Source organism: Schistocerca gregaria, chromosome 2 (genome assembly GCF_023897955.1).
Source record: "Schistocerca gregaria isolate iqSchGreg1 chromosome 2, iqSchGreg1.2, whole genome shotgun sequence".
Classification (NCBI taxonomy): domain Eukaryota; kingdom Metazoa; phylum Arthropoda; class Insecta; order Orthoptera; family Acrididae; genus Schistocerca; species Schistocerca gregaria.
Genome location: NC_064921.1, coordinates 251,494,944 through 251,512,965, shown reverse-complemented (window position 1 = coordinate 251,512,965; position 18,022 = coordinate 251,494,944). Strand labels below are relative to the sequence as shown.

Below are 18,022 nucleotides of genomic sequence, written 5' to 3'. Positions count from 1 at the left end.
TAGTGTCCCAGGGAAGTGTAATAGGACCACTGCTGTTCTCTATATACATAAATGATTTGGCGAACAAGGTGGGCAGCAATCTGCAGTTTTTTTCTGATGCTACCTTCGTGTATGGCAAGTTGTTGAAGTTGAGTGACTTTAGGAAGATACAAGACTACTTAGACAAAATTACCAGTTGGTGTGATGAATGGCAGCTAGCGCTAAATGTGGAAAAATATAAGTTAATGCAGATGAGTAGGAAGACCAAACCTGTAATGTTCAGATACAGTGTTACTAGTGTCCTGCTTGACACAGTAAAGACATATAAATATTGGGTGTAACGATGCAAAGCAGTATGAAGTGGAACGAGCATGTGAAAACTGTGGTAAGGAAGGCGAATGGTCGACTTCGGTTTATTGGAAGAATTTTAGGAAGGTAAGGCAATGTTCTTTCTGAGAAACACTATTGCGAAAATTTAGAGACCCCGAATTTGGAGCTGACTGCTGACCAATTCTCCTGCCGCCAGCATACACTATACGTAAATACCACGAAGATAAGATATGAGAAATTAGGGCTCATATGGAGGCATATAGACAGTCGTTTTTCCCTCGCTCTGTTTACAAGTGGAACAGGAAAGGAAATGACAAGAAGTGGTATGGAGTACTCTCTGCCATGTACCATACAGTGGCTGTGTACATGTAGGTGTAGCTAATTTTATGGTGGTATGTTAAAATTGTAGCCATAAAGCTCTAATGACAGAAAAATGTACCTCCATAATAGTAGAACTTTACAATTCAAGCTGGTTGCCATTAGACAGTACTTCACAAATGCAACTAGTGAAATACTGCCTAACGACAATCAGAGTTATTTGCATGGTTTTACTATTATGGATGTGAATTTTATCTTTCATTGGCACATTTTTAGTTTTTAATGTATCCACAACATTATATGTAACCAGTGTAACCATTGATCTTTCGAAGAAGACTTTTTAAGTATGTCAAAACATAGGTCAGGGAGTTTGAATGAACCCTTCATTTCTGCAACTGATTGGCTGTGTTCCACTTCATCCTCATCTCCACTATAGTGATATATGGACATGTACATTCAGAAAACCCAAAACTCAAATGTATGAATCGCAAACTAATATGCTTTAAATTTTTAGCTTCATTAAATTTTCAGTTCATTACATTTGTAATATGTGAGCTAGTGGAAGTTAGTGTTTTGTTGTTTGAAAAATAAAAAAATAAAAAAAACTCCTATTGGAATATTACATGGAGGAGAAAGTAATTTATATTCAAATTGAAGCTCACTCACAATTGCCATGCCCCACTGTACTCCCACCTTCTTTTCCCCTTCTAAAATGAAAATCAATCAAACTGAAGTTTTTATAATGAAGACAACAAACAGAAATATTTTCTTTATGTAAACTAAATGCTTTTGAAGCATCCTCCTTTAAATGCTTATATGGAAAACTAGATAGCACATCATCTTACATTGTTGAATGTTTGTATTTCATGACTAAGTTAATGTAGGAGTTAATGCAGTCAATACTAAACTTACTGCTGTTCTGGTTCCCTCTCCATTTTTTTCATTCAGCTTTTCAAGTGTAGTTTTATTTGGTCAATTTATCTGTGATTCATGAAAAATTGATTTCAGGTACATGTTTAATCCAAAGAAGCTGAGAGAGGCTCATGAATATTGTCAGGAGAAAGCGAGACGTGCTTGCATAAGAAATGAAAATGTTATAGTTATTGATAACACTAATGTCCAGAAGTGGCCAATGGAGTACTACTTTCTGTTAGCCTTTAAAACTTGTTATACTGTTGTCCTAGTGGAACCGCAAACACCGTGGAAAGATGATCCCCTTTTTTTATCAATTAAGAATCAACATAATGTACGAGAAGAGACTATTCAAAAGAAATTGGAACAGTGGGAAACAGTCTTGCCACTTTATTTTGGTTGGTTTCTGAATGAATCTGATTCTCGTATGCTGTTACTTGTTGGTCAGGCATATCTTGAAGAGTGCCTGAAGTTACCTGAATTTGAAGAAGATTTCCAGAGTTTTAGCTCATTGGAAGATAAGTCAGGTAATCACTTTTCATCGTTTTTAAAACTATGTTTGGTCTCTTGAAATTATATACTGTCACACAATTCCACACATTCAAAATGTCATTAAAATGTAGATTGTTGAGAAAAATAAGTAGATTAGTCAAATCAAAACAAAAGTAAACTGTGATTTTATGTTCTCATACTAGATAAATTGCTTATACATACAAGACGCTTGTGACTATTGTTTTCTAATGGGAAATTATGACAAATAACAAATAAATGTATAACTTTACAAATGTGTTTCTGTGCTTCTACTGTACTTGTGGGGGGAAGGCTTCAGATACGAACAACCAATTTGTCTCATATTTGGCAGGTTGCTTGTGGGCAACCTAAAATGAAAGACTTCAGATATTTTGGCTCAGTATCCTACCTTCCCCATTTTGAGACAACCCATATCTAAATTTTGTGACACATAATTGACTAATTGAAAGGATCGGTAGATATTTGAAATTGAGGTTCACAAAAGCGTATTTTCCCACAAATTGGGGAAAGGAACTGTTACGAGTGCTGTTTATGCACCCATAAGGTGAATGCTATTCAATGAAAGTACCACTAGTTTACCAACCAAGGGATTTGGCTGGGGAGGATAGAACCTGTGTTTGATTCCCAAATGCATTCTGCAAGTATATTCCCCCCTGCCCCTATTGTAATTGATAGTAATAGGAGGGTTAATAACATGATCAGTAAGTAATAATTATAAGATAGGCAAATAAATTTTTCATGTGACATGGATTAGTAAAGAATTAAAATTTTAATACTGATTGCCTTGCAATGGCTCTTTCACACAATTTGTTAAATGTCCTCAGTTTCCTCCAGTGAACTACATGGGGGTACTTGTCTTCGAAACATATGAAGCTATACATGTGTCACCAAGAACATCTAATGAATGAAATCTTCGCACTATTAAATCGTTCCTTCGGAAAATTTCGCAAAAAACGGTATTGGTTTACATTTTAAAATATTCCTTTTTTGTGAATTAATTTTAGTATATAACCCTCATACAATTACATAACCTGAAAAATTGATTCAGAAAGTTGATCATGAATTATAGTTTGAATCATTGTTGCACCCATGCAGTTGTGCAATGCCACTTGGTTTCCAGAAGTGCATTGCAATTTTGAAACTAAAGTTCTGTACGACACTTCTTCGTAAATGAGCATAGCGCAGTTGGCTGTTGATGATCCTTTGGAAAGAATATGCAGCAATATTACTCGCAGTTGTTTTCATACAATGAGATTTGACATTTTAATTCTTTACTAATTCAAGTCGTTAGTGAAATTTATTTGCCTATCTTGTTACTATTCCCTACTGATTATATTACTAACCCACCTATTCTTACTAATTTTGATAGGGATGAAACTATAAATAAAAAAATAGTGCAGAGTGCATTTGGAATCAAACAAAGGTTCTGTGCTCTCCACCCAAGTGCCTTGGTTGCTACACTAGTGACACTTTCATTGACTAACATAAATCTTTCTGGGATATAAGTGGCAGTCTTAACTTTATATTTCTTTGATTTGTAGCAAAATTTGCATTTGCGGGCCACGTATATGATAATGAACAGTGCTCAGTTTTCAGTTACCTGCAGGTCCTGTCACTTTTGATTCAGTTGTATACCCTGAACTTTAGGGACGGTTTTCTATAAACCAGAGGTGTGTTGAGCCAAAATATCTTACAATCATCATTTCATCCCCATTGACGCGCAAGTCGCTGAAGTGGCATCAACTTGAAATACTTACACCCGGTGAATGGTCTACCTGACGGGAGGCCATAGTCACATGGCATTTCCATTTATCTTTCATTTTGTACACAAGCAACCTGCCAAATATGATCCAAATCCAGTTAGTTGTCTCTGTCTAAGGCATCTCCTTGTTATGAGGGAATGTATTTTTTATTGTACCATTGTTGAATATTTTCCACGTTACATGTGTGAATAATGTACATGGGAAGTGTGCATTAATTAACACTATGACTTCAGTCCATAGGAAGCTGAAAACTGTATTATTTGCAGAAACAGTTCTTAAAAATTTGTATGTGTGTGCCTGCAAAAAGCTTTACCTGTTACTTTTAATGTAAACTACTTTTTTGTGTACATTACAATGCTTAAAACAGAGCAAGCTAATGATGCGAAACTTATTGGTCCATGAAAATAGTTTACTGTGTGTGAATGACTGTAATTGAACAGTGCAGTATATATGGTCAAATTAAGTTTCTAGAGGTTTTTTGGGGTTAGTATAACCACTGCTCCCTAATTGTACATGTTGTTGTGGCATTACTACACTTCATTGGCACAGGAGGATCTCATATAATCAAATTGCAGAATTTGAACATTACTAATGATAAGCTTTTACAGATGTAATGTGCTTTGTTAAATTCATACAGAACACAATGCTATCAGGTATCTAGATGAGTTAGAAATTTAGCAGTAGATAAAATAAGGTGTTAGCACCAGGCAACAGGAGACCCATGCTTTGAATGGCGAGAGGAGGCCGAAGAGCTTCATTTTAAATGTCAGCACAGTGTTAGATTTCTGAGCATGTGACTCAATTGGTCAGTGCTTAAGTGCCAGACTATGGTTACAAAGATCTGGAGCTCAGTCCCCAGTCATCCAAGGATTTTTATCCCATACCTTCTGTTTCTTTCATATTTGTCAATGTTGTTGTGAAAAATCCAGAGTTGCATTCTAAGTCCACATTAAACTATAGGTCACTTTATAACTGACTGGGCAAGTCACTTCAGAGATCAAAAGAAACCCACAGCACAGCACCTCAAATAGGACCATGCCTAGAAAGCATTGTGGCACCCAAAACAACTTTCTGGTTTACCTTATAAAGATAAGTCATTGTCTGACCATACAGTTCAGTGGCACCTATTATGATCTTGTATGCACATTTTATTAGTTATTTATTGCTCTATTTCACTTTTAAGCTGCTGTTGTGTTGCTAAGTTGGATTATGAGTTACACAATATATAGTATCAAATTGAAAATTTGTAAATTGTTAACTTTTTTTTGCAATTTGTAGAATCAACTGAAATTTTAAAACTAAATGATATACAAAAAGTTTGAATAGGTACTTGAGAGCAGAAACATGATATGCTGTTTTAGAGTGGAAGGAAGAATCTTACTGACTGTAATGATTCTCAGAGGAGAAGCTGTTAGGTTAGATGAGAGTAAATAAAACTTGTGTTAATTTCTTCTGTAGCTGCTGATATGGGAATTGGTAGTGGCTGGAAATGGCAAATAATAAATTAATTACAGTTGTAGAAATCAGTCATCCGACCACAGTCAGTTCCTTGCAGTCACAGAGGCAGAATTAAGTGTCATTAAAATCCTCTGTATCTTGACGCATAAGTTTCTCCTACAGGGAGAGAAATCACCAGTGTGAAGTGCTTGTGTTGCAATGCTGACAGTGTGACATGTTTTAGTGAATATGTTTTATTTGTTGGCAGCAGTGCAGCCCCACAACAGCCTAAAGATTTGCCGTCTATTTTAGATGGTGACATAAAACACATTTTAAAAGTTGTAATTAACATGACATGACTGTTCCCTAAACACCCCCCCCCCCCCCCCCCCCCCCCCCCCCCCCAGTGGGTCCGGGGATAAGAATAGGCCCGAGGTATTCCTACCTGTTGTAAGAGGCAACCAAAAGGAGTTTCACACTTTTCGGCCTTTATGTGAAGGTCCCCTGTAGGGTATGACCTCCATTCTTCAAAATTTTCCTGAAGTGCGAGCCAATTGGGGAAGGGCACCGTACATGGTGCATTGTGTCCATCGTGCATTGAGATCTTTAGCCCACTTTCTCATCGTCGCATTTCAGTCCCACTCAATCTCCATCTCTTGGGTGAAGACACCTTCCTTGGTTTGAAAGATTTAACAATAATGTCATCTCTCGCTCTACACCAGGGGTTCTCAACAAAATTTTCTCGAGGACCCTCTCATCTGTGAAAGCACTGGCTATAAATTAACAATAGGCGATTGTTGTCTGAAATGTGAGTTCTGTGTAAAGTGACTTGTCAGTTGTCAGCTGCAAAGAGGCAGCGCGCGCAGTCTTAACGGCATACAGCAGAACTATTTGCCTCTATCTAATTCTAGTTTTGCGCTAGTGTGTGCTAGTGTCAGATGGCTCTAGAAATATGCTAGAAGCAGAAGTTCACTAAGGCTCTGTTCATGCAGCAAGCGGCCAGAACAAAAAATCTGTTGTCATACAAAATATGTGTTGTTGTTTTTGTTGTTGTTGTTGTTGTGGTCTTCAGTCCTGAGACAATTCATACAAGTGGTTCTCTTTTCTCCAAAGGTCTCTTTAATTTTCCTGTAGGCAGTATCTATCTTACACCTAGTGAGATAAGCCTCTACATCCTTACATTTGTCCTCTAGCCATCCCTGCTTAGCCATTGTGCATTTCCTGTCGATCTCATTTTTGAGACGCCTGTATTCCTTTTTGCCTGCTTCACTTACTGCATTTTTGTATTTCCTCCTTTCATCAATTAAGTTCAATATTTTTTCTGTTGCCCAAGGATTTCTACTAGCCCTCGCCTTTTTACCTACTTGATCCTCTGGTGCCTTCACTACTTCATCCCTCAGAGCTACCCATTCTTCTTCTATTGTACTTCTTTCCCCCATTCCTGTCAGTTGTTCCCTTATGCTCTCCCTGAAACTCTGTACAACCTCTGGTTCTTTCATTTTATCCATGTCTCACCTCCTTAAATTCCCACCTTTTTGCAGTTTCTTCAGTTTTAATCTACAGTTCATAACCAATAGATTGTGGTCAGAGTCCACATCTGGAAATGTCTTACAATTTAAAACCTGGTTCCTAAATCTCTGTCTTACCGCTACATAATCTATCTGATACCTTCTAGTGCGTCCAGGATTCTTCCATGTATACAACTTCCTTTTATGATTCTTGAACCAAATGTTAGCTATGATTAAATTGTGCTCTGTGCAAAATTCTACCAGGCAGCTTCCTCTATCATTTCTTAGCCCCAATCCATATTCACCTAATACGTTTCCTTCTCTCCCTTTTCCTACTCTCAAATTCCAGTCACCCATGACTATTAAATTTTTGTCTCCCTTCACTACCTGAATAATCTCTTTTATCTCATCATACATTTCTTCAATTTCTTCATCATCTGCAGAGCTAGTTGGCATATAAACTTGTACTACTGTAGTAGGCGTGGTCTTCGTGTCTATCTTGGCCACAATAATGCGTTCACTATGCTGTTTGTAGTAGCTTACCCACACTCCTATTTTTTTATTCATTATTAAACCTCCTCCTGCATTACCCCTATTTGATTTTGTTTTTATAACGTGTGTTCACCTAACCAAAAGTCTTGTTCCTCCTGCCACCGAACTTCACTAATTCCCACTATATCTAACTTAAACCTATCCATTTCCATTTTTATATTTTCTAATCTACCTGCCCGGTTAGGATCTGACATTCCACGCTCCGATCCGTAGAACGCCGCTTTTCTTTCCCCTTATAACGACGTCCTCCTGAGTAGTCCCCGCCCGGAGATACGAATGGGGGACTTGTTACCAACAAAAAATATTGTAGTGTTACTGATAACACAAATTTCTTTCAGTTCAAGTTCACTGGCACAGCAGACTGGAATGATACATCATAGGCTAGACAATGCTCTTGGTTTGTGATGGTGGTGTGGGAGGGAGACGGTGTTATCAAGCTTGTGGGAGGGAGACAGTGTTAGCTAGCTTTGAATCCCTGCAACTTGCATCTGCCGCATCGGTGCACTGCTGCTGCCAGTTGAATCCAGTGTTGCCAGATAGGGATAGGTTTCCTTCAGCATTAAAAATATGGCCATTTTTAAGGCTGGCGGGAATTTTAAATCAGACACTGGACATTTTTATATTAATTTTGAGTATAAGATGCACCTGAATTTTTGAGGCCTTTTTTTCCCCCAAAGAAAAAGGTGTGTCTTACAGTCCGTAAAATACATTAATTACAATTTATGTTAGCTTTTTTCATTTTATGTTACATGGCAGTGAACTTCAAGTGTGTGTGTGTGTGTGTGTGTGTGTGTGTGTGTGTGTGTGTGTTTGTGTGTGGTAGATCGCTGTTCTCTCTATTTGCACTGAACACTTTATTGCACTTTTAGTGTCATCCATATGTCTTCTATGCTGAGTCTCCCAGTGTTCCGTAAATTTTTTGTGGGATATCGCATTTGCTGCATCATCGGTTTCTGCACTGGTTGAGGGATTTTATAGGGAACTGACCAGATTTTTACACATAACTCCTGTTTGTTGCTCTCCACTACAGTTATGTTAGTTTTGGATTAAGTGTTCCAGAGTCTCGTACTTCATAAGTATGTGGGATAAAGGCTAAATCCTGTTAAGAAGTGTACCATGCTTTAACTGGGTTTAATGTCTCCATGAATAATAAGTATACACTTCAGCTCTTATCACTTTGCCAATCTGTCTGTTTTGTGTCCATATGTCAGTTTTTGAACAGGAACTTACTACTGTAGAATTTAGTAATTCTTTGGACTTTATTGATGTTACCAATCCTCAGCCAGTGTCACACATGTCTATATCTCATAGGCAAGCCTGTCAGGTATATTCCAAATATCGTGGGAAGTGATTCCAGTAGCTTGGGTGGAAAACTCCAAATAGTAGCGCAACTCTCTAACCATGCCTCACATTTACCCTGTTTCTTAAGAGGCAGACACATTGTGTCCCCATGATGACTGCAAACATTAAATGTTGTGGAATGGTATGCTCCAGATTCCGTAAGTACCAGTTTGAATTCAGCGGAGCCTGCACATGTCGACGTGCATATTATTATTATTTATTTATTTATTTATTTTTATTTATTTATTTTTTATTTTTATTTTTTATTTATTTATTATTATTTTTTGCATACTATGTGTCAATGCTCTATATAGCATTGGGTCTCACCCAAATATACATGCAGTTTACCAGTTTGCTTGCTTCAGTAGCAAGCTTGTTGGCCACATATGACCACTATATGTGCTCGAGCATGCCAAGATGACCACCAACAGATGGTCCACATATGTGTCAGTGCTCTGTGATTGTATTGCACTTTTAGTGTCATCCATATGTCTTCTATGCTGAGTCTCCCAGTGTTCCGTAAATTTTTTGTGGGATATCGCATTTGCTGCATCATCGGTTTCTGCACTGGTTGAGGGATTTTATAGGGAACTGACCAGATTTTTACACATAACTCCTGTTTGTTGCTCTCCACTACAGTTATGTTAGTTTTGGATTAAGTGTTCCAGAGTCTCGTACTTCATAAGTATGTGGGATAAAGGCTAAATCCTGTTAAGAAGTGTACCATGCTTTAACTGGGTTTAATGTCTCCATGAATAATAAGTATACACTTCAGCTCTTATCACTTTGCCAATCTGTCTGTTTTGTGTCCATATGTCAGTTTTTGAACAGGAACTTACTACTGTAGAATTTAGTAATTCTTTGGACTTTATTGATGTTACCAATCCTCAGCCAGTGTCACACATGTCTATATCTCATAGGCAAGCCTGTCAGGTATATTCCAAATATCGTGGGAAGTGATTCCAGTAGCTTGGGTGGAAAACTCCAAATAGTAGCGCAACTCTCTAACCATGCCTCACATTTACCCTGTTTCTTAAGAGGCAGACACATTGTGTCCCCATGATGACTGCAAACATTAAATGTTGTGGAATGGTATGCTCCAGATTCCGTAAGTATCAGTTTGAATTCAGCGGAGCCTGCACATGTCGACGTGCATATTATTATTATTATTTATTTATTTATTTTTATTTATTTATTTTTTATTTTTATTTTTTATTTATTTATTATTATTTTTTGCATACTATGTGTCAATGCTCTATATAGCATTGGGTCTCACCCAAATATACATGCAGTTTACCAGTTTGCTTGCTTCAGTAGCAAGCTTGTTGGCCACATATGACCACTATATGTGCTCGAGCATGCCAAGATGACCACCAACAGATGGTCCACATATGTGTCAGTGCTCTGTGATTGTATTGCACTTTTAGTGTCATCCATATGTCTTCTATGCTGAGTCTCCCAGTGTTCCGTAAATTTTTTGTGGGATATCGCATTTGCTGCATCATCGGTCTCTGCACTGGTTGAGGGATTTTATAGAGAACTGACCAGATTTTTACACATAACTCTTGTTTGTTGCTCTCCACTACAGTTATGTTAGTTTTGGATTAAGTGTTCCAGAGTCTCGTACCTCATAAGTATGTGGGATAAAGGCTAAATCCTGTTAAGAAGTGTACCATGCTTTAACTGGGTTTAATGTCTCCATGAATAATAAGTATACACTTCAGCTCTTATCACTTTGCCAATCCAGATTCCGTAAGTACCAGTTTGAATTCAGCGGAGCCTGCACATGTCGACGTGCATATTATTATTATTATTTATTTATTTATTATTTTTATTTTTTATTTTTTTATTTATTTATTTATTATTATTTTTTGCATGCTATGTGTCAATGCTCTATATAGCATTGGGTCTCACCCAAATATACATGCAGTTTACCAGTTTGCTTGCTTCAGTAGCAAGCTTGTTGGCCACATATGACCACTATATGTGCTCGAGCATGCCAAGATGACCACCAACAGATGGTCCACATATGTGTCAGTGCTCTGTGATTTATGGTATGCCTTTCTGTCACCCTGCTTTTGCAGTTTTGTAAAAGCTTTTGTAAAGTGCATCTAGTATCGTGAGTTTCCACATTCACATAAATATCAACTGTCACCTTAAGTTGTCAAAGGTACTTGTGATGTCTGTCGCTATTATAATCGTATAATTTGTCAGAAGTGTTGTGTATTATGTACATTACGGGTTAACAGCATCATACATGAACTGGCATCACCTGAAGCCAAACTGACGTGAGCTAACCCCATAAGATTTGCTTTGCATCTGAAGGAAGTCACAAAAGAGACATTCTTGTATTTGCTTAAATTGATTTGTTGTATTGTCTTGGGATCTTGTAATAGTTTGTTCTGTGGGGCAATATTCCAGGTATCAGCAACCTATCCTATAGTAGGGTGCACATAAGAAGGTGGCAGCACTGTGTGTTTGGTGCAGAGAGAGACAGAGAATATTTTGTAGTGCTGCCAGTGTGCTCTCTGTCTCTGTCCCTGCCCCACACCTCACACTCCCATCACTGTCTACTGTAGTAAATGACAACATGGGTGAGCGCTACACCAGGTCACTGTGTATTATTCTGGCTTTACCTAAGAGAATTTATATGATCAAAAACTATCACTAGCACTTCTTAACATAATATTTCTAATGTTTATTGTATGCCACCCATAGTGAACACTATAATGGCTAAGTAACCTCACTATATCTTAACTAAAATGAAAATCAGTGCTAGATGTTCTGCAGCACTCCGATGTACATACTACAGGCAGACGTGACAGAATGATGGTATTGGCTGGAGTGTCACATGGTACACTGGTCCTTGCCACTGTGCATCAACCCACCACCTGCCTTATGTGCAAACCTCTGCAGTGTTGGTACGAGGTGCATTCAAGTTCTAAGGCCTCCGATTTTTTTTCTAATTAACTAATCACCTGAAATCGATGAAGCTGGCGTTACTTCTTGACGTAATTGCCCTGCAGACGTACACATTTTTCACAATGCTAACGCCATGATTCCATGGCAGCGGCGAAGGCTTCTTTAGGAGTCTGTTTGACCACTGGAAAATCGCTGAGGCAATAGCAGCACGGCTGGTGAATGTGCAGCCACGGAGAGTGTCCTTCATTGTTGGAAAAAGCCAAAAGTCACTGGGAGTCAGGTCAGGTGAGTAGGGAGCATGAGGAATCACTTCAAAGTTGTTATCACGAAGAAACTGTTGCGTAACATTAGCGTGATGTGCCGGTGAGTTGTCTTGGTGGGACAGCACACGCGCTGCCCTTCTCGAATGTTTTTGTTGCGGTGCAGGAAGGAATTTGTTCTTCAAAACATTATCGTAGGATGCACCGGTTACCCTAGTGCCCTTTGGAACGCAATGGGTAAGGATTACGCCCTCGCTGTCCCAGAACGTGGACACCATCATCTTTTCAGCACTGGCTGTTACTTGAAATTTTTTTGGTGGCGGTGAATCTGTGTGCTTCCATTGAGCTGACTGGCGCTTTGTTTCTGGATTGAAAAATGGCATCCAGCGCGTCAACATTGCTTGGCAAAATGCCACAGTGGCAGCCATGTGGTCGTCCGTCAGCATTCGTGGCACTCACCTGGATGACACTTTTCGCATTTTCAGGTCGTCATTCAGGATTGTGTGCACAGAACCCACAGAAATGCCAACTCTGGAGGCGATCTCTTCAACAGTCATTCGGCGATCCCCCAAAACAATTCTCTCCACTTTCTCGATCATGTCGTCAGACTGGCTAGTGCGAGCCCGAGGTTTTCGGTTTGTTGTCACTCGATGTTCTGCCTTCATTAAACTGCCGCACCCACAAATGCACTTTCGACACATCCATATCCCCATCACCACACGTCTCCTTCAACTGTCAATGAATTTCAATTGGTTTCACACCACGTAAATTCAGAAAACGAATGATTGCACGCTGTTCAAGTAAGGAAAACGTCGCCATTTTAAGTATTTAAAACAGTTCTCATTCTCACTGCTGGCGATAAAATTGCATCTGCTGTATGGTGCTGCCATCTCTGGGATGTATTGACAATGAACACGGCCTCATTTTAAAACAATGCGCATGTTTCTATCTCTTTCCAGTCCGAAGAAAAAAAAATCGGAGGCCTTAGAACTTGAATGCACCTCGCACATCAATTAAGACTTTTCTGTTTGTTTTATTCCAGTCTGTGATCACAAAATAATTCTGTCCTCAGGCCATTGACTTAGTCAGTGGTGACCATCTTCAAATCTGTAATTTCTTAGACTTTCCTAGCGATTTTGTGACACCTCGTTGAATTGTGTGTACTGCCGGTGGTCTGCGTTTTTCTAACACAATATTTCGACGTCGTACCTCGGTGTCTTCATCAGGTGCTTCCTGTGACTGAACAACAGGCTGACCGTGTCCTGTATTTATGTCTGGACAGTGTCTGGCACTCCCTACGCCGTCCATGCCCGCATCTGCTGTTTTCCCCGGTGGCAGCCGTTTCATGGCGTACCCTAAGAGGCCCGCACCTGCCAGGTGCATTCCCAGCACTTTGCCAGAAACGCATTCGGTGGGTGCAGACCTAGTAGAGTACGTCATGAAACAGCCGCCACCGGGGAATGCGCAAGCAGGTGCGGACGGAAGACGGAACATCTGGTGACCAACCGACACGGTCGCAGTGGGAGCGGACGGCCTAGGGAATGCCAGACACTGTCGAGACATAAATACAGGACACAATCAGCTTGTCGTTCAGTCACAGGGAGCACCTGATGATGATGATGCTGAGGCAAAATGTCGAATTATTGTGTTAGAAAAACACGGACCACCGGCAGTACACCCGATTCAACGAGATGTCATCTTCAAATCTGTTTAAAAATAATCTATTACAGTAAAGCTAGAGTGATATTGTCAAGAGATACAAATAAAATCAAGTAGCCATTGTGGAACATTACTAAAAATATTTTATGAACTACCTTATTTACTCGAATCTAAGCCACACTTTTTTTCCCAGTTTTTTAATCCAAAAAACTGCCTGCGGCTTAGAATTGAGTGCGAAATAAGTGGAAGATCTGAAAAATGTTGGTAGGTGCCGCCACAACTAACTTCTGCCGTCGAATTTATGTTGCGCTACGCAGGCATGCTTTGCAGGCACAAAACCACTGCGTCAGTAAATAAATTTAAAAAAGTGGAAGACAAGCTTTTTTTTCTCCGCCCCGAGTTTCAACCACTGTATTTTCATACATTATCCAACGAAGTAAATACAAATTCCGTATTGTTCATCTTCGAATGTAGCAGCATTTCAATGTACTAAGAAAATCCGACTGGCATAACTGTTTGGGATGTTTGTCAATATGGCCAACTCTACGTTCTGAATTTTTTCCTACCTGTGAGAAGAGATGGTTGGTAATAGGAACTTTTATGAATTGTGAATCACTTGCAGTATAAATACGGACGGAGCGCCTGACACATAGCAATGGCTACCTGGTAAAGCTTAACTGCTAAGCTTATGACTCGAACCAAACTACTATAGCTGTATCATCATTCAATTAACCTAAATTGTGTCTCATATTACAATGGACCAACTTTGTTTTGATTTGGAGGTGCGGCCTAAAACTTTTCTCTCCCCTTGAATTTCGAGTCTCAAATTTCCGTTGCGGCTTAGATAAGGGAATTTTTTTTTTTCCTTGATTTAGAGTCTCATTTTTCAGGTGAGGTTTACATTCGAGTAAATGCGGTAACCATAGTGTTAGCTGAGTAACCATGTGAATGGTTACCTGAAGGTTTGTGGAGCAAAACCAGTGGACTTGCAAATTGTGTGGTTTGTATGGGCGCAGTAGCTCCGCTATCTTGCAATTCTTTAATTTCAACAGCGACTTTGTCCTGTAATGTAGAGGGAACCTTTCTGACCTGGTAAAATTTCAGTTGAGCATTGTCTTTCATAGTAATATGTACAAAAAAATTGTTAGCCGTGCCTAAACCTTCAGAAAATGGTTCAGGGAATTCTTTCAGCAAACGAACTACACTGCCATTGGCATTGAATGCAGTCACTGACAACACATTGTCCTGAATTTGAAAGCCAAACAAATCAAGGCCAAATATGTTCTCACAATCACATGATTGTAGCACAGTGAAAGTCACAGTCCATGTATGCGAGTGATACATGGCAGGCAAAGTACATTTTTCGAGAATGGGAATGTCTTACCCATTATAAGCCGCCAGGTGGATGCTAGTTTTAGACAGGCATGGGGAGCTTATCAGTTCATATATGCTATGATTCAGCAATGTATCAGTTGCACCCATCTTCAACTGAAATGTCACGTTTTCCACTAATATGCAAATGAATAAAAAGTTTGACAGACTGGTGTAGCACTGAAGAAACTGTTTGCTTGCTAGTGTTGTTAATGCATGCAGCAGACTTTCAATACACTGCATTTACTATATGGGCCTTGTGACTAGATTTTTGTGAATGGGCTGAATTCTTACGTTTGCTCTGTTGCAAGTAAACAGATTGCAAGTGACCTTATTGCCACAAGCGTAACACTGTGCTTGTCTGGACAGGCAATCTTGCGTTTTTGCTATGAATAGCACTGAGGGTATGACTAAAACCTGTTCACCAACGTAGTCGCATGTTTAGAACCTGTTCATCGACGTAGCTGCCTGTTTAGAGAACGTTTATGTGGATTGGCACTCGTATGCTGTTGGTGTTCATTGGGCCAGTTGTGAGGAAGGGATGACTCATCCCGACAAATTGGTGGCTGTTCAAATTTATCAGCTGCTACACACCTGAATCATACTGATCTAGAATTTACACTATGTGATGAAATGATGGATCTGACTGTTTCAAGATCTGTTCTCTAAGTTTGACATCAGTTACATTCTGCAATATCACATCATGCAACATAACATCTGAATATAAAACCCTACAAGCCCATTTGAATTTGCATTTCCTTGTCATAATTCTGCAAATCTGTTACTCGCGGTAAGGTTGTTCTGACCTTTTCTTGCAATGAAAGAATTGGTACCTAGCTGCCACCACATTCACTTAGCAATTATAATAGTCAGAGAAACTACAATCTGATCATAGTAAAGTTCACTTGGAGTGGCGTTAGGGAACAGTTTCTGAATGAGGCGAAAGACCACACTTCCTACTGTTGACAAAAGGTAATGTTGTTTCACAGTATCTGATATTATGGGAGCAATGATGTGGGGTTCATACTGTTGCAACCACTCCAGTCATTCCGCTTTGTTTTGTGTTAAAACTGGTGAAAAGGCAGTATGGCACTTGGAGCTACACTTGTTGCATGCACTGCGTTCGTAGCCTGGTTGGTAACTGCTGTACCATGTTTAGATGGGTTGCAGTCTTCTGTGTCTGAAACTGAAACACCTGTGTTAGCGACGTTGCATCTTTTGCTTGCAGCTGAGCAGGGGGTGGGAGAGATGTTTTGCCCTTTTTGTAGTAGGCAAAAGCAATAAACAGACGATGCAAGAAATAAAAATAATTACACAAGCAAAGAAAATTTTTGCAGCAAGGACCTGAAAGCACAGAATATAAAAAACACTATAAGACACACAGAAACATAAACATAGCCCTGCAAGGAAAAGACAAGGTAGAAGAAGAAGGGGGAAAAAAAACTTTTTGACCAAACAAAATTTGTGGTAGCTTGTGGCTCTGTTAACAGGTTGTCGCTATGGTATTAATTCACCTTGTTGCCAATCTTGTTGTGTCTAGGAACCCTGCCTACTTGATTCACTAGACAATCAATCAAACAAGTTATATTAATGAGTTTTATTACAATAAGAAAATTACAAATACTTAACTTTGTTAAATGTGTCGCAACCACAGGGCGACATACAAAATAACCAGTCTTTTTCCGAGTAGGCAGATACAAGTCTGTGCTACATAGAGAGCCCTAACAAAGTGACTAACATTGAAGCTGCTATCCAAGTGGGCCGCCACCAGATGGGGATGGTGCTTATGCCCTTTTCACCTAGGGGCCACTGCTGTTGAGTTGTCATGCTGGAAGGGATGTCGGTCAGCATGCTATTTGCTGACCCTTTCTTGCAGGCTTCTCTGATTTGTCATTCCTGATTGGCGTGCCAGCGCATGACTTTACGTCATAACACATAAATTGCCAAGAGGTCCACTACTGTTCAATTACACTATTGGTGTTAAATCATTAGAAACATTAATTGCCGCAAAACACCTTGCACTAACTATCCAGAATGGTTTAATATAAGAAGACAAAAAAAAAGGGGTTAAAATGGCTCTGAGCACTATGGGACTTAACATCTATGGTCATCAGTCCCCTAGAACTTAGAACTACTTAAACCTAACTAACCTAAGGACAGCACACAACACCCAGCCATCACGAGGCAGAGAAAATCCCTGACCCCGCCGGGAATCGAACCCGGGCATGGGAAGCGAGAACGCTACCACACAACCACGAGATGCGGGCAAGAAGACACACAAAAGTCATAGGAAAAACAGCTGTCAAGTTGAGATTCATTTGGAAAATCTTAGGGAAATGTATTTCATCCGTGAAAGAATTGATTACAAAACACTTGTTCGACTGGTTTTTGAGAGTATCGTCATATGTCTCGGGACTGTTACCAAGAGGAATTAATGAAAAGAGATACAGAGAAATCCAACAAAGAACAGCATGTTTCATCAAGTGATCTTTTACTGGTTGTGTGAGCGTTAGAGAGATGTTCAGCAAACTCCAGTAGCAGACAGTACAGTTGAGACTTTGTGCATTACAGAGAAGTTTGTTGTTAGAATTTTGAGAGCTTACACTCCAAGCAGAGTTGGACAACATATTACTTCTTCCCACATATGTCTCACAAAATAGCTATGAAGAGAATATCATAGATATTGGAGCTCATACAGAAGTTTGTCAACAATCATTCTTCCTGGACACCAATTATGAATGAATGCATGAATGAATGAATGGAACAGAAGCTCCTTCTGCGATTCCTTGGATGTGGAAAATCCAGAAATTGTTTCCACCAGTTAGTGGAAACATTGTATTGCATCTTGTTGCAAGCACTCGCAGAACTTAACTAGTTGCTGGAAGTTTTTGTAAAACTAGGAAAAGTTTTGTGTCTTCAGTAGTGGTATAAAATATTAATGCCAAAAAGAATATGAGTTCAAAGACAAAGGAACAAAACAAATGCACCATTGGAACTCGTAAGCATATTTGCTGTCGTAACAACAATCAAATACAAACGTTAAAGCAATACTGTCAATGAAGAACAACACTTAGCATTGAAAGCACATTTGTTTCATGCGGGTAAAGCAGTACTGAACTCGTAGATGGAGAGTGCTCCC

General features: G+C 39.4%; 1 protein-coding gene across 3 annotated transcripts in view; it reads left to right on the top strand.

The window, feature by feature from the left end:
• The window catches only part of LOC126336795 (2',3'-cyclic-nucleotide 3'-phosphodiesterase-like), an 84,088-nt gene that overhangs the window by 50,340 nt on the left and 15,726 nt on the right, over positions 1–18,022 (top strand). For all 3 annotated transcript variants that reach the window (XM_050000820.1, XM_050000821.1, XM_050000819.1), the window contains one exon: positions 1,636–2,066. In XM_050000820.1, the coding sequence (XP_049856777.1) occupies positions 1,636–2,066 (431 nt within the window). The remainder of the gene's footprint in view (positions 1–1,635; positions 2,067–18,022) is intronic.